General features: G+C 45.3%; 1 protein-coding gene across 1 annotated transcript; it reads right to left on the bottom strand.

The window, feature by feature from the left end:
- On the bottom strand, positions 1 to 25,728 carry CRTAP (cartilage associated protein). Its single transcript, XM_025884789.2, has 7 exons — positions 25,187 to 25,728; positions 20,966 to 21,115; positions 18,108 to 18,279; positions 12,352 to 12,480; positions 8,598 to 8,743; positions 7,382 to 7,465; positions 1 to 905 (listed from the first exon to the last, which is right to left on the bottom strand). Exons 1-7 carry the CDS (start codon positions 25,655 to 25,657, stop codon positions 852 to 854), a joined length of 1,206 nt encoding a protein of 401 aa, XP_025740574.1. The 5' UTR covers positions 25,658 to 25,728; the 3' UTR covers positions 1 to 851.
- Between the last annotated feature and the right edge of the window lie 789 nt (positions 25,729 to 26,517).

Here is a 26,517-nt window from a genome sequence, read left to right as displayed (position 1 = left end):
TATATTTATTCTTATTTATTTGCTGTCTGTCTCTCCTTATAGAATGTAGGCTCCAGAAGGCAGGGTTTTGTTTTTTGTTTTTTTTCTGTCATTCTGTGCAGTAGTTCCAGTGCCCAGGTCAAAGTCTAGTATGTAGCAGGTTCTCAATAAATATTTATTGAAAGAATGAAATGAAACTAGACTCTCTCTGCTTTTCTTCCATTCCCAACTTTGAGACTTATAACTGACTATTGTCCCCAAGGGGGGCCGACCAACCACTGTAAGACTCTGGAGATGCAGAAGTGTTGGGCAAAAGCCGTATTTCTGTAGCCTGCACTATCTACCCAACTTGTCTTTCAGTGGGTGCCGGAAATGGTTCAGGTCAGACCATGTGTAGGCTGTCGGGGGCATGGAGAAGTTTGGCCTTTGTCTTCCACTATCTTTCCTGGATCAGGGCATGGGGATAAAGGAGTCTAAAATCTGGAAGAGTGAAAACCCAAAGTAGGTTTTCACAATTACTTAATTTTAGGCGTATTTTTCTTATTTAAAAAATAATAGTGATTCTCTGGGGGGAAAAAAATGGAAGACTGTCCTTCCAACCAAACTGGTGAGAAAGGCAGGCGTGAACATGGAGAAGGCAGGTGCGAAGATGGGGAGGGAGACAGGTGTGAGCCTGGGCCGACCCTGGGAGGCAGGTGTGGTCACGGGGAAGGCAAGCTCACCCCTTATTGTATGTAGTGAGAGCTGAGGCTTCCCTTTCACGTCACAGAGTAAAGAGAAGGCTTTGAGGTATCAACAACGTGGGCTACTGGGGAAAGGAAGATGAAGAATCTTTGTCTCCTGAACATCGAGGGGCATCTCTCTGCTGCGGACTAGCCAGTCTCCTCCAGCTCCAAGAGGTCATCCACATATTCCAGAACCTCTCCCTGTAAGAGAAAAGAGGACACCTGCATTAGGTGGGCTACCTGACTTTAAAAGTGCCGGTAAGCAGAGACGGTCTCTAAGATGCCACTGCCGGTGGCCTGCGTCAGCTGGAGCAGCCCTTCCCCACTGCCCTTGGGCCCAGAGGACCTGACTTCCCTTCAGAGGGACCTGGCTTCCATGGGAATGTGGAGTCACGTGCTCTGGAATCCCCGCAGACGGCCCGTGGGAAGGGGGCAATCCAGCCACCCTCTGAAAGACCTGTTTAGTGCCCCCTTTTCTGGGCATCCCCCCCACCCCTTGGCGCTTATGCCACAGAAACACTCTCTATCTGTCCCCCTTTTGCCCTGATCAGCAGACCAGGAGCTTTTCAAGGACCAGGACCTGGGTTGCTTTCCTTCCCCAGATCATGGCACGCAGAAGGTGGGAAACCTGCTAAAGGAAGAATGATTGAGAGTGTGCGTGCATAGTGCTGGTGTGGCTCAAGCAGTCACTCCCTTTACGAGACAGTCTCCTGGGTACAGTGGGACCCACTTGCCCATTGTCAGGGCCAGGAGCCTACCTGCCCCCTCCTTCTACAATCGGCCTTAAGCCTCAACCTGAAATAGCCCGGCACACTTTCTGATTTCCTTCTCTGCATTGATTTCTCTCCCACAACACACCTGGGCCCAGCTGATGACAACATTCTCTTTACTGCCAAGAATGAGTGAATCGCCAAGGAGGCCAAGTCCTGCTCCCACAAGAGCGTCAGCCCTACTGAGGCTAACCACCCCTGCTAAAGCTTGGCCTCCTTCACACAGGCCAAGAGCCTATTTGCTCTTTTTGATATTTTAACACACTTCCTGTTATAAAATCTCAGCATCTGAGAATAGTTGGGAAATCTCCCAAGTACATGAGACACAGCAGGGGGTCTTACTATTTTCATCAAATACTTCTACCTTGTCATGCCTGAGATCAGAAACTAAAGTTACGGAAGTGGAAGACTACTGATTGAAAAAATGATGTTCTGGGGCACCTGGGTGGCTCAGTCGGTTAAGCGTCTGCCTTCGGCTCAGGTCATGATCCCAGGGTCCTGGGATTGAGCCGTGCATCAGGTTCCCTGCTCGGCGGGGAGCCTGCTTCTCCTTCTCCCTCTGCCTGCCACTCTCTCTTTCTCTTTCTCTCTCACCCTATTCTCTCTCTCAAATAAATAAATAAAATCTTAAAAAAAGAAAAAACGATGTTCTTTGGTTGCTTTCTGGAAGCAACCCAAAAGGAAAACACCATAGAGGGACTCCATATACGGCCGTGACAGCTCTTCCCAGAGTTACTGTTCCCTGCTGTGCGGCGGCTGCGACCTGGGATGATGGTACTGCCTGCTCTGAGCTCACTAATAAGCACCCAGGGCAATACAGATGAAAGAAACACAACCCCCTCTGTGGCCTGTTATAGTGGAGGCACCAACAGCCTAGCTCAGATCTACTTTGGGAATGCACCCATGCCCCAGCTGCTGGGAGGGCCGATTGCTGATGGGCTGATAGCTGCCCCGTCTCTGGACAACTGATCTTGACTAAAAGGGGAGCCCCAACAGGGAGTTTACACACCAGCCCCTCTGGGCTGCCAACAACCAAGGAGAGAAGGATAAGCTGCCTAGAAATTGCAGGAAGACTCTGTGGTACAATTCATGCTCCAGAGCTCCCGTGGGATCAGGCTAAGCTTGACACCAGCTAAGACCATATCTTTTCATGGCTCCTTCCCTTGCCTCTCACCTCTTTCCTACCTGAGAGCACTCCCTCAATAAATCACTCCTGCAAATTATAATCTATTTCTTTTAGACCTTCCCAAAGCAAACAACCATCAGAACCCGAAACTTGAAGCATCTATTTCAGCCTGCTTTATAAAGTTTCTGAAACCATAATAAGCATCTGCAAAATTTTTAACCAGTGTGCAAACTTTCAGGAGCTCTTACAACACATTTCAACCCCAGAAAGATAATAAAGGAGAATGCCCCTAACTTCAGTAGCTAAATCGTATTGATGTTTTGTTCCAATATAGTATTTTGTCCTTTGGAAATTTTAAAAGTTAAACTAAGAATTTTATTTTATTGATTATACTTTGTTTCAAATAATTACTTGTCATACTTTGATATATAGAAAAGAAAATAGCTTGTTCTTTAGAGATGGATTAATTCTTTCAAAATTCTAAAGCTTTGATTAATAAGCTAATTACTTCCAGGACCTTCAACAGACTCCTTTTTTTTTTTATCTTGACAGTGTCAGGTCCAAGAATACTAGGAATTTTAAAGCCTAGAATAAGCCTGGTGTTCAATGGATGATTACAAACCAGCTGTGTAACTTTGAGCAAGTCACTCTACCTTTCTGAATTTTTCTCCTCATCTGTGACATGACAGAGCCTTACTGAATATCATAAAAGTTCTCTTGTTCTAATATCTATGATTTCTTCTAAACATATTGTCTTCGTACATCAAAAGCCCTCAAAATGTTCATAGCCCTGGACCCAGGAATTCCACCTATAGGAATTTATCCTAAGGAAATGACTAGAAAAAAAGTAACCAATTTAGTCTCAGCTATGTTATTTGTGAAAGCAAAAAGTTAGAAGCAACCTAAATGCCTAAAAAACCAAAAAGCTTTACTTTAAAAAATCCATACCATGGAATATTAGTCATCAAAAAGTCATGTTTATAACAAACATTAACTAACAAGGTTAACAAAAACCACATCATCTTCTCAATAGATGCAGAAAGCAAATGACAAAATTCAACACCACTTCATGATAAAAACATTAGACAAACTAGGAATAGAAGGGGAACTTTCTCAACCTGACAAAGGGCACCTACAAAAAAAAAAGAAAAAAAACCAGGGCACATGGGTGGCTCAGTCGTTAATCGTCTGCCTTCGGCTCAGGTCATGATCCCAGGGTGCTGGGATCAAGCCCCGCATCAGGCTCCCTGCTCAGTGGGAAGCCTGCTTCTCCCTCTCCCACTCCCCCTGCTTGTGTTCCCTCTCTAGCTATCTCTCTCTCTGTGTCAAATAAATAAATAAAATCTTTAAAAAAAAAACAAAAAACAAAAAACCTCACAGCTAGCAACTTTCTTAATGCTAACACAGAATGTTTTTCTTCGAAGACTGGGAACAAAACAAGGATGTTCACTCTCTCCATTTCTATTTGACATTTTACTGGAGATTTTAGTCAGGGCAATTAGCAAAGAAAAATAAACAAAAGTCATCCAGAGTGGAAGAGAAGTAAAATCACCTCTATTCATAGATAACATGATCTTGCATATAAAAACTCCTAAGCAATAGACACACGCGCGCGCGCACACGCACACACACACACACACACAACTATTAGAATAAACAAGTTCAACAAATTTGCAGAATTGCAATATCATTATACAAAAATCAATTGTATTTCTATATACTAGTAATGAACAATTGAAAATAAAAATGAGAAAAAATTCCACTTGCAAAAGCATCAAGAATAACAAAATTTAAGAAAACATTAGGAAATTAAAGAAGACCTCCAGAAGTGGAAAGATATCCCATGTTAATGGATCAGAAGACTTAATACTGTTAAGATGTCAATACTATCTAAAGGATCTTCAGATTTAGCACAATTCCTATCAAAAATCCCAACTGCCTTTTGCAGAAATTGGCAAGCTGAGGCGCCTGGGTGGCTCAGTCGGTTAAGCGTATGCCTTTGGCTCAGGTCATGATCCCAGGGTCCTGGGATCGACCCCCACATTGGGCTCCCTGCTCTACGGGGAGCCTGCTTCTCGCTCTCCCTTTGCCTGCCGCTCCCCCTGCTTGTGCGTGCTCTCTCTCTCTCTCTCTGTCAAATAAATAAATAAAATCTTTAAAAAAAAAACAAAGAAAAGAAATTGGCAAGCTGATCCTATAATTCATATGGAAATACAAGGGACCCAGAGTAGCCAAAACAACCTGGAAGAAGAATGAGGTTGGAAGACTCATACTTTCAATTTCAAGATGATGTAGTTTGAACTGGACACATTGGATCTCATCAAAATTTAAAACGTTTATGCTTCAAGTCACCATTAAGAAAATGAAAAGATAACCCACAGATTGCAAGAAAATATTTGCAATTCATGTATCTGATGGAGGACTTATAACCAGAATATATAAAGAACACTCACAACTCAACAATAAAAAGACAAGTAACCCAATTAAAAAATGGACAAAGAATTTGAATAGACTAGACATCTCTCTAAAGAAGATATACAAATGACTTAACAAGCATATGAAAAAAGGCTCAACATCATTTGTCATTAGGGAAATTAAAATCAAAACCGCAATGAAATACTATATCACACCCACTAGAATGACTGTAATAAAAAAGACAAACACCAGGAAGTGCTGACAAAGATGTGGCAAGTTGGAAACTTCATACATTGCTGGTGGGAATGTAAAATGGTGCAGCCACTTTGGAAAACAGTCTGGGAATTCCTCAAGTTAACCAGAGCTACCATCTGACCCAGCAATTCCACTTCTACATATATACTCCTGGTACATAAGAGAATTAAAAACTTTGGTCCAAACAAAAACATGTACACAAATGTTCATAGCATCATTATTCAAAATAGTCAAAAAGCAGAAACAACCCAGTTCAAATGTCCATCAACAGAGGAACAGGTGAACAAAATATGGTATATCCATGCAGTGCAATATTACTTAGCAATAAGAAGGAATTTTACATTGTAACATAATATATATGACAACATGGCTGAACCTTGAAAACATTATGCTCAGTGAAAGAAGCCAATCGCAAAAGACCACCTACCAAAAGATTCCATTTATATGAAATGTCCAAAACAGGTAAATCCATAGAGACAGAAAGTAGATTGATTAGTGGTTGCCAGGGGCTGGGGACAGAGGTGGGGGAGGGGTGGGCAGAGGAGAAGGAATGGGGAATGGCTACTAACAGGTTTGGGATTTCTTTTTGGGGTGATGAAAACGCCCTAAAATTCTTAGGGATGGATGTACAACTTTGCACATATACTAAAAACCACTAGATTATGTACTTTAAAAAGGAGAATTTATGGTGTGTGAGTAATATTTCAATAAAGCTGTTCTAGGAAAACATCACAAGGGGAACTTCTCATATTACAATGCTAAATGAAAAGCCATGATACCTATTACAGTTGGGTTTATTATGAATATATATTAGAAATGTATAGAAAACATTGGAAGTATCTATATCAAAATATCAAGAGTGGCTTGTTCTGGACCATTAGGAACGCAACTCTTCCTTTTTCTAAATATATTCTTCTCCACTTTCCCAACTAGGGCAGCCAGCCTTGCTTGTATTCTAGCCAGCACTCCTTCCTTTGCAGCATCCTTGTGACCTTATGTCAGGCTCTGCTTCTTAACCCAACCTAAGACTCACAACACAGTGATCACTTCCTAGTCTATAAAGCATTTCCACATGCAGCATTAGTACTTCATTTTCCCAACCCTGTGAAGTCAACATTATTAGTCCCATTTTATAGATGGAAAACCGGAGCTCTGGGGAATTCAGTGCCTGCTAGTGATGGGTCTACCCCCATTCAGTACCTGCTAGTGGGGGTCTGCCCCCAAATTCCATGATCATATCTTATTTAGAAGTGCTTCACCAAAAACGAGGGCAGTGGAAAGAGAAGACCTGGAAGCTCGGGGCCTCTGGGTCTGGCATAGCAGCTCATCGAATTTTCCTGTCCCCCAGGCTCTTCATCAATGAAGTGAGGGGTCAGGCCAGAGCAAGCTCCAAAAGCTGACAAGTCCCCAGAGGCCATAGAAGCATGTTCTGGTTTGTTTCAAACACATCTCTCTAAATACCCCCATAATGAGGGCTTTTCTGTGACTAGGCTGCCCCACCCCAAAATGACTCATCCATCACCAGTAGAGTCTTTGTCAAAAAAAGGAGTCAGCTGAGGGGCACCCGGCTGGCTCGGTCAGAGGAGCATGTGACCCTTGATCTCGAGGGTCATGAGTTTAAACCCCACGCTGGGGGTAGAGATTACTTCAATAAAAACTTAAAAAAAAAAGAGACAGCTGAGTGAGAATCAGGAATTTCAAGCAATCTCAGAGAATGATAAAATGACTCACAGCAAGAACCGAATTTACAAAAAGAAAAAGAAGAAAAGAGATAATAATTATATCCCAGAAAAACTGGGATGAGGCTTTCCAAGTGTGTTCGGAGCGCTGAGTCATTGAAAATGCACTGCGTTTTTCTAAAGTTAAAAAATGATCACTGGATGGCTTCTATGGTGGGTTCCTCCATAGTCACTGTCAGGAAATGTGGTGCTATGACCTGGGTTTCCTAGAAAGCTGTGTTCCCCCCTCCAGTGCTCTTTCATTAAAACGCCCACAGAAACTATATTTCTCAAGGTTCCCTTCTGTTTCAGGGATGACTTGGCCTTCCAGTGATTTCTGCAAAGATGTAATATTTTCTCTTAGCCAGACGTGTGCTAAACATGAAAACTTACCTCATCATCATCCATTATATTTTCCTTCGCAAAGTCATACAGCTCTTTCTGGAGTGTAGTCACGTTAAAGAATTGAACTGCTTCCTGTTCAGACACAAACACAGAACAGTTTCTATGACCAACCTTTGATGTCAGAACTGGGAGGAGGGGGAGACAGGGTATGATTTCTTTTGGGAGTGATGAAAATGTTTAAAATTGGACAGTGGTCATGGTTGTACAACTCTGTGAGTCTACTGGAAACCACTAAACTGTACATCTTAAAAGCATGAATTTTACTGTATATGAAACATACCTCAGTTAAAAAAGAGTGGCCAACCCCAAGTGAGTGAGAGAGACAGAGAGAGATTGTGTGTGTGTGTTTCTGTGAGTTGGCAGGGGAGTGAGGTGTATATGGTAAATTGGGACAGCATAAAAAAATCTCAATGAAAATACAAGTTAAGGGCAAAGACCAACTAGAAAAGATCTTTTTAAAAGTAATATATAATCCCAGGCACCTGGGTGGCTCAGTCGGTTGGGCATCTGCCTTCGGCTCAGGTCATGATCCCGGAATCCCAGGATCGAGTCCCACATTGGGCTCCCTGCTCAGTGGGGAGTCTGCTTCTCCCTCTGCCCCTCACCCCACTCTCGTGCTCTCTCTCACTCTCTCTCTCTCAAATAAATAAATAAAATCTTTAAAAAATAATAATATATAATCCCTAGAGTTCCCTGAAAACAAACACATGCAAAGCTGAGCTTGTCCGTCAAGTGAATTAAATGATGGTCCATCCAAAAACGAATCTATCTTGGAGGTGTTAAAAAATAAGTAGCTGTATGAGTGTGACACGGAAAACGTTCATGATGAATTGTTGGAAAGACAAAGCAAGTTGCACAACAGCAGGTAAAGTGTGACCCTGTTTCTGCAAAAATAAATACATGCTGTATATATGATATATATATATATATATGCAAATGCATAACTATAAGGCAGGGAGTAAAGAAAAGGTATGGGATTTTGAGGGAATTTCACTAAGTAAAACATTTTTGTAATGTTTGGTAGTTTTTACTGATTTAGGAATCAGAATAGAGCAGTAAAATGTTAAAAGACAAAAAAAAAAAAACAGAAAAAAAGGAGTTCCCTTTCATTTCTGTAATAACTTTTTCCTGTAAGGTGCAAAGCAGTCCCCTAAAGTGAGAAGAGGAGGCCCGCAAACGTGATGTCCCGTGCCCCGCCACCTACTGGTCTGGGCTGGAAATGCTCGTCCGAGAGGCCCCACTTGTCCCTGTGGTACTGGTAATACACCAGGTTCTGCTGCATGACCTTGTCGTCGTGGTCAAAGAGCAGGTAGCTGACTGCGCACGGGGCTGCATTCTTCAGGTCGTTCACTGAGGCCGGGGAGAAAAGAGGCACAGGAAATTGGCAAACCGTGCCCTGAAATCCCCCTCAGCAGCAACGGCTTCCTAAAGAAAATATCCATGGGCAAGCCCCTTCTCCACAGCCCCTCCTTGGCAAAGCCTGTGACCAGCCAGAATTATCCCTGGGTGGGCAGATCGCAGACTGGGTCTCCCCGGCAGCCTGGGGAGAGGTTTTGGAACATGGAAGTTCCTCATTAGGCAGAATCTGCCTTTCCAGAAATGTCTACTATATTCCACTTCAGGCTCCACAGACCTGAGCTGGGAAAGCTGGGTCCCCTGGACTGTCCTGGGGCTGAGGGAGGTAGGGAGGATGTGCCTGCGTCCCATCTGGATGGCACCACAACCCCCACATCCAGGCAGCCCTCCTACAGCTACCCGAAACCTAGAAGACCCAAAGGATGGTGGGCCTTCTGGCCTGGAAGAGATCTGAAGTCACCTGGTGTTGACATCTCCTGGAAACTGGGGTTCCCACCTCTAGCATCCCTCCTCAGAGTTGCCCCGCCTATGACAGCACCTTCAGCACAGGAGATCGGCAGGGGTTGGGATTTATTTGCGGGCTGGGGGGCGGGGTAAGGGGAAAGAGGTGATAAGCCACAAGCCCCTCGGTATTTATCCTGGCACACTATGCTCCAATTTTCAACCCACTGCCTTTGCTAAAGCGCTGGTGGGCGGAGTAACCAAAACGTGGGTATGAATAAATTGTGCCACCCAGTGGCTGTCTCCTGTAACAACAACCTTAAAAACCGAGTGCTTCAGGGCACAGATTATTCACAAAGTCTACAAGGTGGGGAAAGGTACTTATTTCAAGGCCTACGGGGCTGGGGTTCAAGCATAAATAACACCTTCCCTCAAAAAATTCAGTGTGGTAGATAATCTCAAAAAAGTTCGCAACAGGGCTGACTTTCAAGAAGCTAATTTCAAGAAGTACGTCTTACTCATACTGTTTACCTATAAACCCAGAAAGCAAAGATTCCCGTGAAGCAACCAGCAGAGCTAGAGGTTCTGGTCTACTGGTGTCTGTAAGTCACTGCCACAGTCTCTGATACGCACGGCGACTTTCAGAGCATGTGAGGATTCCAAGGACCAGTGCGCTGCCTGAGGAGCCTGCATGGATCATGAACACTTCTAAACTCCTAGTGTTCTGGCTTTGTGCAAGCAGAGCCAAGCCCCGCTCAGAGGGCCGGAACACCTGATGGATTCTTCCCCGTGTTTCAGAGTCCAACTCGGGGTCTAGCTCAGGAAGGTGCCAACGCAGGTTTTTGTGAAAATGAAATAAAAAGAGTAGCTTATCAAAAAACAACAACAGCTTATGTTTTCATCCACAGAAAACTTTTATTTCCTTTTTTAAAAGATTCTGTTTATTTATTTGAGAGAAAGAGAGAGAATGAGCAGGGGGAGGGACAGTGGGAGAGGGAGAAGCAGGCTCCCCATTGAGCAAAGGGAGACTGATGCGGGGCTCGATCCTAGGACCTGAGCTGAAGGCAGTCGCTTAACCGACTGAGCCACTCAGGCGCCCCAGCAGAAAACTTTTAAACTGTGAATCCAAGATTGGCAAAGTGTTGATCAAAATTCAAGTGGGGTGATGGGCATACTACAGTTCATTATACCATCCTCTCTAATGTACACTTTTAAATTTCCAGAATAAGGTTGCTTTTTTTTCCAGAATAAGTTTTTTAAATGTACATAACTTGGGGCACCTGGGTGGCTCAGTTGATTAAGCATCTGCCTTCAGCTCAGGTCATGGTCCCGGAGTCCCAGGATCCAGCCCCACGTCAGGCTCCCTGCTCAGCGGGGAGTCTGCTTCTCCCTCTGACCCTCATCCTGCTCATGCTCTCTCTCTCTCTCTCAAATAAATAAAATCTTAAAAAAAAATAAAATGTACATAAGTTTCCATAATTCTCATTAAAACAGGGCTCTTCCAAGTGTGGATGAATACAAGCGAAGAGTTAACAGAGGGATTTGGGGGAGGAGGGGAGATGGGAATGGGTGGTTTGCTTTGGGTGTTTCTCTGTACATCTCTGAGATGTTCGGTTTGCTGTAAAAGCCTATACTACAAGTCTTTTTGTAACACAGCACTAACCAATCACTTACACTAAAAAAGAGGGCTCTTCATAAGCAAAAACACTGCCTAGTAGAATAACTGTCCCTCCAGCATTAGAACGCAGCCAAATAAATATTTGCTGGGGACCCACTGTGAGCTTGGTGGGTCTTATGTGAAAGCGTGTTCCTAGATTCTACAGAATAAGACTTGGGGCGCCTGGGTGGCTCAGTCAGTTGGGCATCTGACTCTTGATTTCGGCTCAGGTCATGATCTCGGGGTAGAAGAATTGAGCCCCATGTCAGGCTGCGTGCTGAGCATGGAGCCTGCTTGGGATTCTCTCTCTCCCTCTGCCCCACCCCCAGCTCACTCTCAATCTCTCTCTAGAAGAAAAAGAAAAAAAGAATAAGACTCCTGTCCTCTACACTAAATAATCCTTTACAAACAGCTAGTGCCAGGATTATAGTGGCAAATAAAATTTCATCCCTGCCCTCTGTGCACGGGGAAGGACACCTGTTGAAGACACACCTCACCCTCCTGTTGATCCCAGAAATGACCCAACCAAGGGACATTTCAGGATATCTCATCACACCCTTAGGTGAGATTCAGGCTGTCATAATAGCTGGTTCACTGCTGAAAGAGGCAAGTTCCCTTACTCACAAAGCTCTGGTGTAAATGACTGCTCCAGAGCCTTCTCAGGAACAATCCTGATTAGCAAAATTAAAAATTTATGTATATACATATAGAAGAAAATTTTCTTCTTTTTTTCCCTTTTTTCTTTTTTCTTTTTTTGTCCCTTTTTCAACCTTCAGCAGACATCCTGCAGAGGACAGGAGGTGGTTGTTGCAAGCAGAGAGAACTCAACAAAGAACAAAACAGCCACAGTGGGGAAAGGGGGCTGTGGGAGCCAAGGTCACCGGTCACTCCAGGCAGCGAGCACGTCCCTGATCGGGAGGGATCCTCCTGTGCGCGTCACCACCACAGTATCCCCACTCAGATGACATCAGTTACGGGGAGAGGAGGAAAAGGCAAAGAGACAGACTCTGAAGCCTGAACTCCGAATCACTTTCTCTTTGTTTTCCTTCGACTCCTTGGAATGTTCTGATCGATTAACTCGAATTTCAGGCCCAAGGAGGACCAAGTGGGATAAAACTGTCTGGAAGGGAAGGTGGATGATAGGGAGGAGATAATGCCACATGCTAGTGTACGACTGCCCTAAGCGGTCCACACGTAGCAACTGATGAGGTTAGTACAAATTATCTCCAATTTACAGATGAGGAAACTGAGGCACAGAGAAATTAGGAAGTGATGAAGCTGAAATGTAAACCCAGGCAGTCCGGCTCCAGGCGCCGCGCCCGGAATCACCAGGCCTTGCTGCCTTTTCGTGCAAAGGACGCACCAGGGCTGTCAATGCGACCTTGACGGATTCTCTCAACAACCAGAGGTCAGGGTTATTACCCCGATTTTTTACAGATGGGGAAGCTGAGTCTTAGGAGGATTAAGGGCCTTGCCCAAGATCTGGTAGAAGATAATTACTTACATTTGTAATAAGCAAACTGCAAATAATGATACATGGTGGCCACAAATTTCTCCACCGGATAGCCTCCTATAACGGGGGTGAGGTTCTTTTCACATTGTAGTTTGCATTCCAACACCTCTACGTAATGATCTGAAAGAAGATACACAAATTCTCAGAGCAGTGCATCCATCAGCTTCTCAGTACCGCTTCTGCCCCCCTCAACGATCCGGGTAAAATGTAAAGATGATAAAGGTAAAATACTTGCAACACTTATGATAAAAGGGCTAAAACCCTTAATATACAAAGTTCTTTAAAATCCGTAAGAAAGGGCGCCTGGGTGGCTCAATCATTAAGTGTCTGCCTTCGGCTCAGGTCATGATCCCAGGGTCCTGGGATCGAGCCCCACATCGGGCTCCCTGCTCGCCGGGAAGCCTGCTTCTCCCTCTCCCACTTTCCCTGCTTGTGTTCCCTTTCTCGCTGTGTCTGTCTGTGTCAAATAAATAAATAAAATCTTAAAAAAAAATCCGTAAGAAAAAAACAAACATCCAATATAAAATGGCCAAAGGATGTTCACAGAAAAGAAACTGTAAAAATGGCTAATAAACACTGTGAAAAGATGTTAAGCCTCATTTGTAATGAAGGAACGCAATCCCACCTAAAATATTTTAAACTGCTAAATTGGCAAAAAAAAAAAAAACTACAAAAAAAAGTTTTGTTGAAGTAGGGTTGACACACACGTTACGTTAGTTTCAGGTGTACAACACAGTGATTCAACAAGTCTATACATTATGCTGTGCTCACCACAAGTGTAGCTCCCATCTGTCATTTAAATTGGGAAAATTAAAAAAATTTGCTAACAGGGGCGCCTGGGTGGCTCAGTCGTTAAGCGTCTGCCTTCGGCTCAGGTCATGATCCTCGCGTCCTGGGATCGAGCCCCGCATCGGGCTCCCTGCTCCACGGGAAGCCTGCTTCTCCCTCTCCCGCTCCCCCTGCTTGTGTTCCCTCTTTCGCTGTGTCTCTCTCTGTCAAATAAATAAATAAAATCTTTAAAAAAAAAATTTGCTAACACCCACTGTTAGGGAGAAAATGGTGAAACTTACACTCTCATAGTCTGTTGGTAGAAGCAAAACAGGAACACATTTTTTGGAGAGCCATTTGGCAAAATGCATCAAAGGTTAAAATGCACATATCCTCTGGCCCAGCAGTCTACTTCTAGGAAATTTTCTTTAGACATGGGCACACATAAGCATTATTTGCAACAACAAATAGACTTGGAAAGAACCTGAATGCCAATCAATAGGATAGTGATTAATCAATTATGGTATATACAAACAACAGAATCTATACTGCCTTTATTTATTTTTTTAAAAGATTTTATTTATTTATTCATGAGAGATGCGGGGGGCAGAGGGAGAAGCAGGCTCCCCAAGGAGCAGGGAGCCCAATGCGGAACTCGATCCCAGGACTCTGGGATCATGACCTGAGCCAAAGGCAGACACTTAACCGACTGAGCCACCCAGGTGCCCCTCTATACAGCCTTTAAAAGAGAATAGGTAGACCTAAATATGATAACAGAGAAAGACATCAAAAACTACATTTCTCAGCCTCCCTTGCAGTTGGGTTGGGGCCACATGACTGGTTGTGCCATTGAAATGTGGACCGCAACAACTAATGAACGCTACTTCTACCGCTTTAAGGACTGGTCCCTAAAATCCTCCACATGATCCTTGGCCCCCTCCTTTTTCTCCCTTCAGGTAGCTAGCGGCAAAAGACTCCATGATGATGGTACACGTTTTGTTGGCAAGACTGGGGAGGACAGGCACTCTCACACATTTTTGCTAGGAATACAAAATGGTAACTTAAAATACGAAATAATTTGCAGAAATATTTACTCTTTGAACTATTAATCCCACTTATGTTGATTCTGAAAACATACCTCCACACTTAACAAAAAGAAAAGAAAAGAAAAGAAAAGAAAAAAAAAGAAAAGAAAAAAAAAGAAAATGCCTAAAGTTCCCCATTGCAGTATTACATGTAATAGCAAAAGATTGGCACAAACCAAATGTCCATCAGATAGTTGAATAAACTGTGGTGCATCATTCCCTGCACCCCTCAGTGGAGTAGTCAGCAACAACAAAAAAGAATGACTCTCTCTATGTGCTAGTTAGGGTATACTGCTAAGTGGAAAAAGCAAAGAACAGAACAGTGTATAAAATATGGTACCTATTCAGTGTGAAAAAAGCAAACAAAAAAATACAGAAAAACAGACGTACATATATATATATATGACCTTTATAGAAAACAAAGAATCAGGCAAGAATCTTCAATACACACTAAATTGGTATGTGTTTGGTAGTAGGGGAGAATGTAGAGACAGTCTGATGAAGACCAAATTGTCCTCGTCTTGAAGTATCTTTTCCCAAATTATTTATTAATATCAAAAGGAAAAATAGTATTGCTGAGAAGTTGGAAACTGGAAATTACCTTAACCAAATGCTTAAAAGTGAACATCACCAGTAAGGGGCAAACAGACACCACACGCATCTAGATGGGATACCCCGAGAAGCATACTTCCATAGTGTTCCAGCCAAAAGTGCACAACCTGAATGTAATAGGAACCCAAATTGAGGAATATTCTATAAAGTGACTGGCCTGTATTCTTATATATTTTTTAAAGATTTTATTTATTTATTTATTTATTTGACAGAGATAGAGAGAGCAAGTGAGTGCAAGCATAAGCAGGGAGAGTGGCAGGCAGAGGGACAGGGAGAAGTAGACTCCCCGCTGAGCAGGGAGCCTGATGCAGGGCTCGATCCCAGGACCCTGGGATCACGACCTGAGCCAAAGGCAGACACTTAATGGACAGAGCCACCCAGGCGCCCCTAGCCTATATTCTTAAAAAAATATCAATAGCATAAAAAAAAAAAACAATGGCATAAAAAGAAAGGCCAAGGAACTGTTCCAGATTAAAGAACACTGAAGAAAAATGAGAAATAAATAGGAAACATGATATTGGACTGCACTTCACCAGGAAAGAAAAAGCTCCTAGAGGACATTATTGGAATAATGGAGAAAATTGGAATATAAACTATAGATTGTATAAAAGTACTGTCTCAATATTAAATTGCCTGAATTCAGTAACTGTATTGTGGAGTCTTGCAGAATATTGTTATTCTTAGGAAATATACTGAAGTATTATGGGGTAAAGGGTCATGATGTATACAACGTACTCTCAAGTGGTTCTGAAATAAAAATAATTATACACACACATCCAGAGAGAATGATGAAGTAAATGTGACATAATCAGTGTGAAAAATTGGTGAATTTGGCTAAAGAGTTTATGAGAGTTCTTTGTACTACTCTTGCTACTTCTCTACAGGTTTGGAATTACTTAAAAATAAAAAATTAAAATAAAAACTAAAACTAAAAAATTATTTTAAAATAAAAATTTAAAACAAAAAAATTTTCTCAAGTTATCTATCTACATATAAAGATAGAGTTATAGAGATATATCTTAGGTAGATCAAAGAAAAAGTGATCTTTGCTTATTTTTGTAGGAAAAAAAAAAACTTTTAGAGGTATAAGCCAGAAGCTAATAAAAATGGTTACCTTTGGGGCGCCTGGGTGGCTCAGTCAGTTAAGCGACTGCCTTCGGCTCAGGTCATGATCCTGGAGTCCCGGGATCGAGTCCCACATCGGGCTCCCTGCTCAGCGGGGAGCCTGCTTCTCCCTCTGACCTCCCCCCTCTCATGCTCTCTCTCACTCTCATTCTCTCTCTCAAATAAATAAATAAAATCTTTAAAAAAAATGGTTACCTTTGGGGTGAGTGGAATGGGTAGAAGAGATGTGGATAGAAGCAAGACTTCCTTCCAACTGCCTGTAACTCCTTCCTCCCCTTCAGCCTAGGAAATAATAACTCAGCTACTAGTAGCTCCAGGGTATCAGTTTGCACCCCTGGGGTTCACCTTCACCCATACTTCTGTAAATAAATCCATCTTGAGGTATCCTCATGTATGTCTGCCATCTATCTCCAGTCAAGACCCTGACTATACAGAAGACTTATTTTCTACAGTATATCCTTTTGTGTCTTTCACAATTTATACTATGTGCATATATGTTACCTATTCAAAAATGAAATAAAGTTCAAGATTAAGTACAATGTAGGTGAGGTGAAACTATTTCACTGGGGTTAAGAGGTAAGACTCCAGTCAAAACTGCCTGGGTTCAAATCCCAGCCCTTCCCCTGAGGACAACAAGCAGAGTACTTAACCTCTCTAGGCCTCAGCTTTCCCAGCTGTAAAATGGGGAGAATGCTAGTACCTTTCTCATAGGGTTGCAAACTCGAGATAATACCCATAAAGAGCATAGAACAGGGCCTGGCATCTAGTTAGAGCATAGTAAATGTTACTTTTTCTAGTAACTGTCTTTTATCTATAGTCAAAACACTGCAGCTCCAAGTAAGCACCCTTTTTGTCCCCCTCCTTCAGTTTGAGTGTAAGGAGTACTTCCTGACATTACAGGCAGGAAGGGATGCTGGAAGGAATGACCTCTCACCAGCAGAGGTACACTGGTTAACAGGTACTACATGAGGTCCAGCATGAGCACCAGCAGCTGTCAACATTACAGAGAAAGAGACAACCAGACACCCGGTGCCTCCTGACACAAGAACTGAGCACCAACTAGGAAGCCGTCTTGTGCCCCAACTTCCACAAAAAAAGAAAATCAAACCTGAGCCCGATCAAGCCTCTACATCCAGCTACAAAGTTATAAGAAATAAAGAGAACAGCGGACCAAGGGGATACAATTAGCAAAATCCAGACTATGGGAATCTCTACAGGGCGAATGATCTGGTTTTTTTCAATAGCCACGGGGGCAAAATAGACATAGAGGAAGAACCTACCAGTTAAAAGAGATTTAAAAGACAACCAATTTGCTACATTATTTCTGAGGCTGGAAGACGTTTTGCTGAGTGAAATAAGCCAGTCACAAAAGGACAAATGCTACAGGATTCTACGTATCCAAGGTACATGGGGTAGTCCAATTCACAGAGACAGAAAGCAGGGTGGTGGTTGTCAGGGGCTATGGGCAGAAGGATGGGGAGATGGTGTTTAGTGGGTGCAGAACATCCGTTTGGGAAGATGAAATGATGGGTGGTGGACATGGACAGCAGAGGTGGCCGCACATCAATGCGCATGTATTATATGCCACTGGACTGCACTCTTAAGGGTGGCTAAACTAGTAACGTTTTATATAACGTGAGTCATGAGTTGCTCTTGGGCCCATTTTTATTTTTCCAAAAGCCTGTGGGGGATCTGTAACCAGGCAGGGCTGATCTGCTGGACCCCCTTTCCAGACCTGTGCTTGATTAAACACCATACTCAGGTGTTTTTCCAGAAACCCCTACTAAATCAAAGTCTGGACGTGTGGGTTACATATTACCTCCCCAGCCACCATTCACACTGAAGCTCAAAAGTTTCTTGGAGGGGCGCCTGGGTGGTTCAGTGGCGCCTGGGTGGTTCAGTCCGTTGACCATCTGCCTTTGGCTCAGGTCATGAGCCCCCCATCGGGCTCCCCGCTCAGCGGGGAGTCTGCCTCTCCCTCTCCCTCTATCTACCACTCTGCCTACTTGTGCTCGCTCCCTTGCTCTCTCTGTGTGTCAAATATAGAAATAAAATCTTAAAAAAAAATTCCTCGGAGTCACTCAAGCCACCAGGAAGGCATGCGGATGCCACAGGGCAGCTGTCCCATTCACGTGTGTAATACTGCCCGCCACCAACCTGCGATGGAAAGATAGAAATCCTTGAAGTCCTTGACCTCCCTGGAGCCCTCGCAGGCTGCGAGACACTCGTAAAAGGCTTTGAAGAAATCGGGAAGGGCCAGCTCCATGTCCGTGACGGCCGTCCTCCAGTTCTCGCCGTTGTAGGCCCGCACCGCCCGGACGAACAGGCTCTGGAAAGCAAGAAGAGGTGGGTGAAGCTCCCAGACAGGAAGGAGGCAGGCCGTCCAACTGAAAGGAGTCAGACCACCGTGGAATTCCACTCTCATTGGTCCCAAGGAAACCACGCCGACCCTTACTTAAAGATGAGGCCGGCCAGGAACTGACTTATATCTAGCTTTTTCTATCCTATGTACAAGGGCACACTTCTTATTTAATTTAATTCAAAAAGTAGGAGGTGCTTGATAATAAAATCAAATTCAAATCAAGAAAAAAAGAAAAGCTAGAGTGACAGAAATCAGGGCAGTGGCCTCCGAAGGTGAGGGGTTGGGACAAATGCTTGACTGGGAAGGGGAGATGAAAATATTCTATGTTGTGACTATGGTGGTGGTTACATACTCGCATACCTTTACCAAAACTCATCGAGTTATATACTTAAAACTGGTAAATAAATTTTAAATAAGTTCTACTTCAATAAAGCTGATCTTCAAAACTGAAGCAGAGAAAAGATATAAGCTTTAGAGCGGGTGCCAGATACACTTCCCCCAACAGTTAAGTATAAAATAGGAATGCCAACAAGCATTAGTACTAGTTACTAGGGGGGCGGCCATGGGCTGGATGGTGGAACTTCAAGAAATTTCTGCTACCTGTTGACTGGACCAGATAAAAGAGAGGTAATGAAGGCTGAGGAAGCTGCTTGGTCTCACAAGAAATAAGTAGAGATCTTGGGCACCTGCACGACCCTGCTCACGTGGAGGGTCCAGAACAGTCCTGGAAATAAGCGTGGCACACTCCATTTAGAGCTCCTTTTCAGCTGCTCCAGAATGGGGGTGTCTAAGGACCACCCCTCAGACCGGAACTCTTCACCAAGCTTAAGGTGTCAGGGAGAGAGGGTGATCTCCCCTAGACCTCCTGGGCAGGCAGCATCCCCTGGAAATCAGGCAGGCAGAGAACTGAACCACTTGCCTAGAGGCTGGGAAAACGAGCAGCAACGTCAGGCAGCTGGCTCTGCAGGGGCGGCAGGGTGGCAGCAGCAAAAAGAAAGCCATGCATGGCAGGGGGAGCCCTGGGCACACAGCCGGGCAGCCCCACCACACCTGGCAGGACTCCAAAGAGGGAAGGAGTTAGGCATAGTGCACTGACCATGAGCACTCAGCTCTGCTCCCCAGGACCAGTGAAAACCACAGGCAGAAATCCTTTTCACGGGAGAATGGAAAAAGAGCCAGCAGCAGGCAAGACATTTCAACTTTTAGAAGGACAGAAAGCCAAATAATCACAGAGGAGGGTCTGGGGGGAGGCGACCTCCCCTCCCCCACTATGCACTCCACTACATCACACACCTGTCGGCATTTGCAGGCACTAGCAACCACAGAGACTGGTGCTAGGCCCAGAACAGAAGGCAGGGCTGAAAGTCTGAACAGGGCTGTTGGAGCCCCACCCATCTGTGCACCCAAGGGATCCCACCTCCCAAAGCTGCTCCTCACCAGAGACTGGTGATTTATTCTAGAGACTCTCTATCTATAAAGGCTGTAGGGTCAGGGATCAGGCAGAGCAGAGCGAGAGTTGAGGCATGAGGCTAAGAACCAAGAAGCAGGTAAAGTCCCTCACTCAGCTATGAGGGCCCCACCCCTCTCCCCAGACTGGCTCTCGGACACAGGCAGACAAGCATGACACTTCACTAGTCCTGCAAAAGGCTGGAGAATTCTTCCCTGGAAAACTGAAGGGCCACCAGAATAGAGACCCTGCATCCTATATTTGAGGGTCACCACCAATGACAAAGTAAGTTTGCAGTCTGGTCACACGACTGGTAACCCTAAAGTCAGTCCTTGGATACTTTCAACACATCCCACTGTTTTCAACCCTGCCCTAACCCTTCCTTGGTACCCATGCCCCTGGCATCCAAACTCGATAGATCTGGACAACAGTAAGTGCTCAAAGGAGTTAGTCTTCCTCATTCAATCCCATCAGACTCCCCTTCACAGATGCCTAGATTTCAGTAGTAGCCTCTAATCTGTCAAGTCAGTCCTCCAAGATCCTCGATTCCCTTTCCACCTCAATACATACGGTGTGTGTGTGTGTGTGTGTGTGTGTGTGTGTGTGTGTGTGTAAAAAGATGTGTCTTCTAGTTTCATCAGAAATGGAAACTTATGCTCCTGTTTCTTGTATTCTTGGTCATTTTTGGATGATCTCCAAGACATGTATTTATTCCTCTATCTTAAAACTAAATGATCAAATGACCTTATTTCTTAAAAAAAAAAAGGTTTATTTATTTTATAGAGGGAGGGAGAGCAGGAGTGGAGGGGGACAGAGGGAGAGAAAGAGAGAGCATCCCAAGCAGACTCCCCACTGAGCGAGGAGCCTGACATGGGGCTTGCTCTCACGACCCTGAGATCATGACCTGAGCAGAAATCAAGAGTCAGACACTTAACCGACTGAGCCACCCAGGCACCCCAAAATGACCTTATTTCTAAAATACAGCATTTAAAGGAAACGTGGCTTTAAGTGCATCATGGAACATAAAACCTCATTCTCAAATGGGTCAACTTTGTGCTAAAAAGTCAATCATTTCCATTGTCATAATATTCATCAATGCCATCAAAAACCATTAGAGGTCCTTAGATGTCAATAGCTATTCATCAAGATCCACTTCTTTAGCCACTCACACTGCAGCTACCTTGCTGTGTAAAAACCCAAATATACCTCGAATGACTTGGTTTCCAAGTCCTTAATGTAGTCCTCGGCATCAGGCAAGCTCTTGTAATACGCCATGTTTCTCTTCATCATTTCATCATCAGGATGCTTCAGTAGAAAGGTGTGAGCGGCAGCAATGGCTTTTGGAAGATTATTCGCCTGAGTACAACAAAGTAAGAGGAGCTCTACTCAATGGAGGATGAGCAGTGATTTTTGCAAAACAAGAAATGTTCAGTCCTTCATGTAACTCTGTGTTTCAACACAATGCTTCCAGTTGAGGGTTCAGTGACTTCCATGGCCCATCAAGCCTTGCACTCTCTTGCTCTCCAGCTTCCAATGGGGTTCACCAGTGAGGAGCCCCAGTGGGAGCCCGAAGGAAGGCAAGGGGGTAAGTTGGGTTACTTAATCTCCTGGCTCCCTCCTTTCAGTCACCTTGGGCCGCTATTGGCCCTTAACTGAAGGTCACAGCTCCTCTCGAGGTGGCCCTCTCTGGATAGTCTCGCTCCTTCCTGCTTCCTGGAACTTTCCTCTCCAGTGCCTTTTTTGGCCCAGGGGGAGTCACATCCACCATTACTAGCCTTTGTAAATAATCACCTTTCAACATCCCTCTAATTACCCAGTGGGACTACACCACACCTTTTCTGCTGGAAAAATATATTAATATTTTCCAATATATATATAGTGGAAATATATATATATGATATATCTCCAAATATATAACTATTTTCCCAAGTCTCTCACAGAACCTCCTGCTTTACCATTCTCGATGACCCCCACCACCATGCACTCATCTGTTCACTCAGCACACATTTGTCGAGAGCCTCCTACACGCCAGGTGCTATCCTAGAAAGTGGGTCTGTAACAATGAGCAAAAACAGGGGAAGAAAACCCTGCCTCCATGTGCGATACACTCCAGTATGCTTCCATGTATCTCTGAGCAACCTCGATTAAGGTCTCTGGCCCTGGAGCTTCAGGTCTGGCCCCCTTGTGGACAGTGCCCAGAGGGCAGAGGTCCTCTGGGGGGAACTGTGTGTTGGGGGGTATGGGCTAGAGCGATACGGACACCTCCCTGTGTGGACACTTGGCCAACAAGCAGTGGGCCCCCGCGCTAATGTGCTGTCTCTGGCTGTCCCCTGGAATCATGGCATGACATGCTGTGGGAGAAGGGAAGGCACCCTACATGTGCACAGAGACTCCTCCAGCCAATCCAGGGCAACGCTCAGAGGTGGGAATTAGGGAATTAGGTTTGCAGAGAGAAAATAAAGGAATATCTGGTACATTCTGGATTTCTGAGAATCAGATGGTAGCAGATTATCTGTATGAAACAGGACTGGTGCTGAGTCACGTGGAGACAAGGCAGCGGCTGCACTGGAGAAGGGCTGGGTAGTAATGAGGGCAAACTCCCAGGTGTCAGTGCTGATGTTCTGGAAGCGCCAGTCAGTGGCCTATGTGGGAATGCCTTTCAAAGAGTTCTACAGAACGCCTTACACCCCTGGCCAGAAAAAGGCTAGTCTGCCAGCTACAAGGAGGGGAGGACGTACGAATGCAGCCCTCTAAAGCATTTGCCAATGAACTGAGATTGTCTAATTCTCAGAAGAGCACTTAGAAAAGGGGCACAGAAAGGGATTTTTTAGGACCTGAGTTTTAACAAAACAGAACCCCTTCCTGGAGAGGAAAGGGTGATTTATTCACTTCCGCTTGGGCCCTGCCAGCTGGAACATGGAGCCACATCTTGGCAGCTAACCTGCTGACAGAAAGCCAGGTAGGTTCTGGAGAAGCTGGTGGGAGCACTACCCTCCCAGGTACTCTGGAGAGACAGCCACCTGCATGAGAGGACCCCAGCTACCTACCAAACAAGCTACTCCTAAATCGACCTCAATGTGGTGGCAGGCCCTGTGGCTAGGGGTGGGGGTGGGGGTGGGGAGACAGAGTCCTTGTCCAGGCAAGGTGGGGGGTAGGAGTGCCTGGGAGGGGGCCAGCTCTACCCGCTCAGAGTTTAACAGTCATTAAAGATTTGATCAAGCGTGGGGGCACACTTTTTGCTCGGCCTACGGGGAAGATGGGCATTTCACAGAGATGCAGCCCCGGAGGGAACCCACAGCTGATGGTGTGGACCTAAGATGGGCTGATGACATAAACCCCTATGGTGGGCTTCAGGGCTACCCACCAGGAGCACCTTCTCTGCAAGACCACACATCCGTGCGTCTTTACCTCCCTCTGACAGGCCAAACCCACCATCCCCACCCGTGTGTTCAACTGAGACATCTGTCCTTAATCAGTGAAACGGAGGCCTGCAAACCAGGGCAGCACAAGAACACTGCTCAGCCCTGCCACAGCAGACAGCTTTGTCTCCGGCACCAGCCTCCAGCCTTCGGGTGCCCGGCACAGTGTATGTGCCTGCCACCAATCATGTCCTCATACCCACACACCGAGTTGGACAACAGAAACATCATTAAGGAAAAAAATAAACCATACAGTAACACCACCTCAAATCATTTCTTCAGTGACTTTCAGCTGAAGCAACTAACTGAAGATCCTGGCTTACTAACAAAATCCTGAACCTTTCCTGTCCTTTAAGAGATCTCAAAATACCAAGACAGATGGCATTTCACCTACTTTAAGTAAGTGATTGTTACAAGACCGGTGAGAGGTTTTGAAGAATAGCTGTGACCATCCTGACCTTTGAGGACACCATCATGAAGGAGAAAACCTTTGCCTTCTGGTCACATTAAGTAAAATACTCTTCCCCTCCTCCCTATATCACTTGTTTCAAATTCATCTGTAGATAAATCAGCTTCTACTATCCTCCAGTTTTAAAAAATAAAACATTTCCCCCTTGATTATAAAACAAATTTGGTTCAGACAGTATCTGGCAAAAGCTACACAAAAAAGAATTAAATGAGCCATTTTTAGCTTAAAACACAGTCCCTTAAGAGCCAACCATTTTTCAATGTCCTGGAGCTTTATTAATCTTATCTCCTGGTTCTATTTTAAAACCATTTTTTTTATTGCCAGGACAAACATTCACAAAACCGATACTTTATAAAATGTAAGCACAGAAATAACTCAGCTTTTCACCTATTTAGGGTTTTGTGCTTTTTTACTGCTCTTATGAATGCAACAACATAAGGTGGCTCTGTTTCAGAAATATGAAAAACAGATCTTGCAGTCCAAAGACTCAAAGCAAAGTTTCAAAACAAAACAACTTCTACCTCCAGAGTCTGGAATATGCCATGAATCTATTTTTGTAGTCATTAAAATAAATGCAATATATTCCTTTAAAAATCGCTTTTAATTAGATAAAGTAGAACCTGGACTTTGAGAGGGCTTTCTTGGCAAAACCTGGTAAGGATCCGCCAAGATAAAGTCGCTTTATCCAGGAACAGGGCATTCAGCCCATTCTTAAAATTTGCGGGTCCCCAGAGAAAGGACTCCAAGGATCAAGAACTGCAATTTGTGGCTATTTTTAGCCAGCAATCACAGAATTTTTTTTAAAGATTTTATTTATTTATTTGAGAGAGAGAGAATGAGAGATAGCACGAGAGGGAAGAGGGTCAGAGGGAGAAGCAGACTCCCTGCTGAGCACGGAGCCCGACGTGGGACGCGATCCTCGGACTCCAGGATCATGACCTAAGCGGAAGGCAGTCGCTTAACCAACTGAGCCACCCAGGCACCCTAGCAATCACAGAATTTAAGCAGCCACAAAGAAGGAGGAAGACAACTGTGTTAAATTCTAGATGAAAGAGAGCCGGGACCAATCCTGATGAATCACAATGCACAGTTCTGCTCCTCTAGGCAGGGTGTGTGCTCCCGAAAAGCCCCTGCCCTGTCCTGGCCTCAACTTCCTCCTCTTTAAAGGGAACTAGCCGGCAACTCAGGTCCTCTTCCCCTCCATTACTGAAAGTCACCGCTTACTTGAGAAAAAGGGGTTTTAATGATATGTACAGAAAAGACGAGTCTGTCTTCAAATAACAGGTAACATTTATCAGGCACTGTTGGATGGCTAGACGCTCTGTGTACGTATTCTCTGCTCCAGAATAACCCTTCCAGAAAAGTATTTTCATCCCTATTTAAGATGAAGGGAGGGACAGGATTTGGAAGCTTCCTTGGGCAACGCCGGGTGGGAGTAGGCTGAATCGGGAAAGGCGGTGCGGGACTGCCCCAGAGGGAGGGGCGGAGCCCGGGCCTGGGGGCGGAGCCCGGGCCTGGGGGCGGAGCGGGCCGACTTGCCTTGAAGTAGGCGAACTGCAGGAACTTGTAGGGCTCCCGGCGTTGGAAGTCAGCCAGCACTTCGCGGCTGGGCTGCGACTGGCGGAAGGCTGGCAGGCCCTGCTTGCAGCGCTTGAGGCAGTGCGCGCGGCGCAGCAGGCCCCCGAAGAGGCGCAGCTCCGGGTAGTGGGCGAGGCCGGCGGCGGGCTCGGGCTGGGGCACCGCGCTGCAGTTGCGGTGGCAGAAGGCCTCGCTGTCGCGTAGCAGGCGGTGCAGCCGCAGGCTGATCTCCAGGTAGCCCACGCTCTCCGCCCAGTGCTCGCCGCTGTATTGGTCCAGCGCGTGCCGGTAGGCCGACTCGAGCGGCATCAGCTCGTCCCGCGGGAAGCTGCGGAAGCTGTAGCGCTCGTACTGGGCGCGCCCGCAGCGCAGCACACAGCCCGCGCACAGCAGCGCCAGCAGCGCCGCGGCAGCCCCGCGCCCCGGCTCCATCGCGCCCGGCGGAAGAAAGGAAGGAAAGAAGGAAGGAGGGGGACGAGAAGGCAAGGAAGGCGGAGGACTGCGCAACGCGGCGAGCCCAAGGCTTGGGAGGCGGGGACAGCAGCCTCCGGCCCGCCCCGTCCTGCAGCCCTTCCCCACCCAGCCGGGGGGTCCGGGACAAGCTGCCGGCGCGGGGACGGTGCCCTGGGGATGGCGCGCTGCCCTCTGGTTCTGCGTCGTCTAACCCAGGCCCCCGGGCTCCCGGGCTCCACTGTTCATCTGTTTGGAGCTGGCGGCCTGCAAGCCAGGCGCGGCCCTAACGGATCACAGCGCGACTTAAACTTTCTCATCACTTAGAAGACTTGTGAAAACGCAGATTTCTAGGCCGTGCTCTCAGCGTTTTTGACTCAGCAAGTCTGGAGTGAGGGTCTGAGGATTTGCAGTTCTAACCAGCACCCTGGTGAGGCTGATGCTGAGGGCCCAAGACCTACACTTTGATAACACTGCCAACGACCTTATATTTCAGTGAGAGGAAGAATAAATAAAATTAATAAGGATGTCAGTGGCACTTTGTAAGCTATTTAGCTGATCAAGTTGAAGACGCACACACCCTGAGCCCGCGATTCCACTCTTCAGAATATTGATCGAGAAATGTGTGTGTGCATCAAAAGATATGGATGGAATGTTAAAGGCAGAACTATTATTTTTCTAATTCTTTAAACTTTTTATTTTTTAAATAATTTGCAGAAAAGTTGCAAGGAAAGTACAAACAACTCTTATGTATCCATGATCCACATTCCAAATTGCTAATATTATGCCACATTTCCTTTCTTTAAATTTATCTATATATTTTTTTCCTGAATCATTTGCAA

This window comes from Callorhinus ursinus, unplaced genomic scaffold (assembly GCF_003265705.2).
Source record: "Callorhinus ursinus isolate GAN/ISIS: 27379988/994484 unplaced genomic scaffold, GSC_fseal_2.0 scaffold1, whole genome shotgun sequence".
NCBI classification, from domain to species: domain Eukaryota; kingdom Metazoa; phylum Chordata; class Mammalia; order Carnivora; family Otariidae; genus Callorhinus; species Callorhinus ursinus.
Note: the sequence above shows the minus strand (reverse complement) of the source record. Positions and strands in the feature narration are given on the sequence as shown.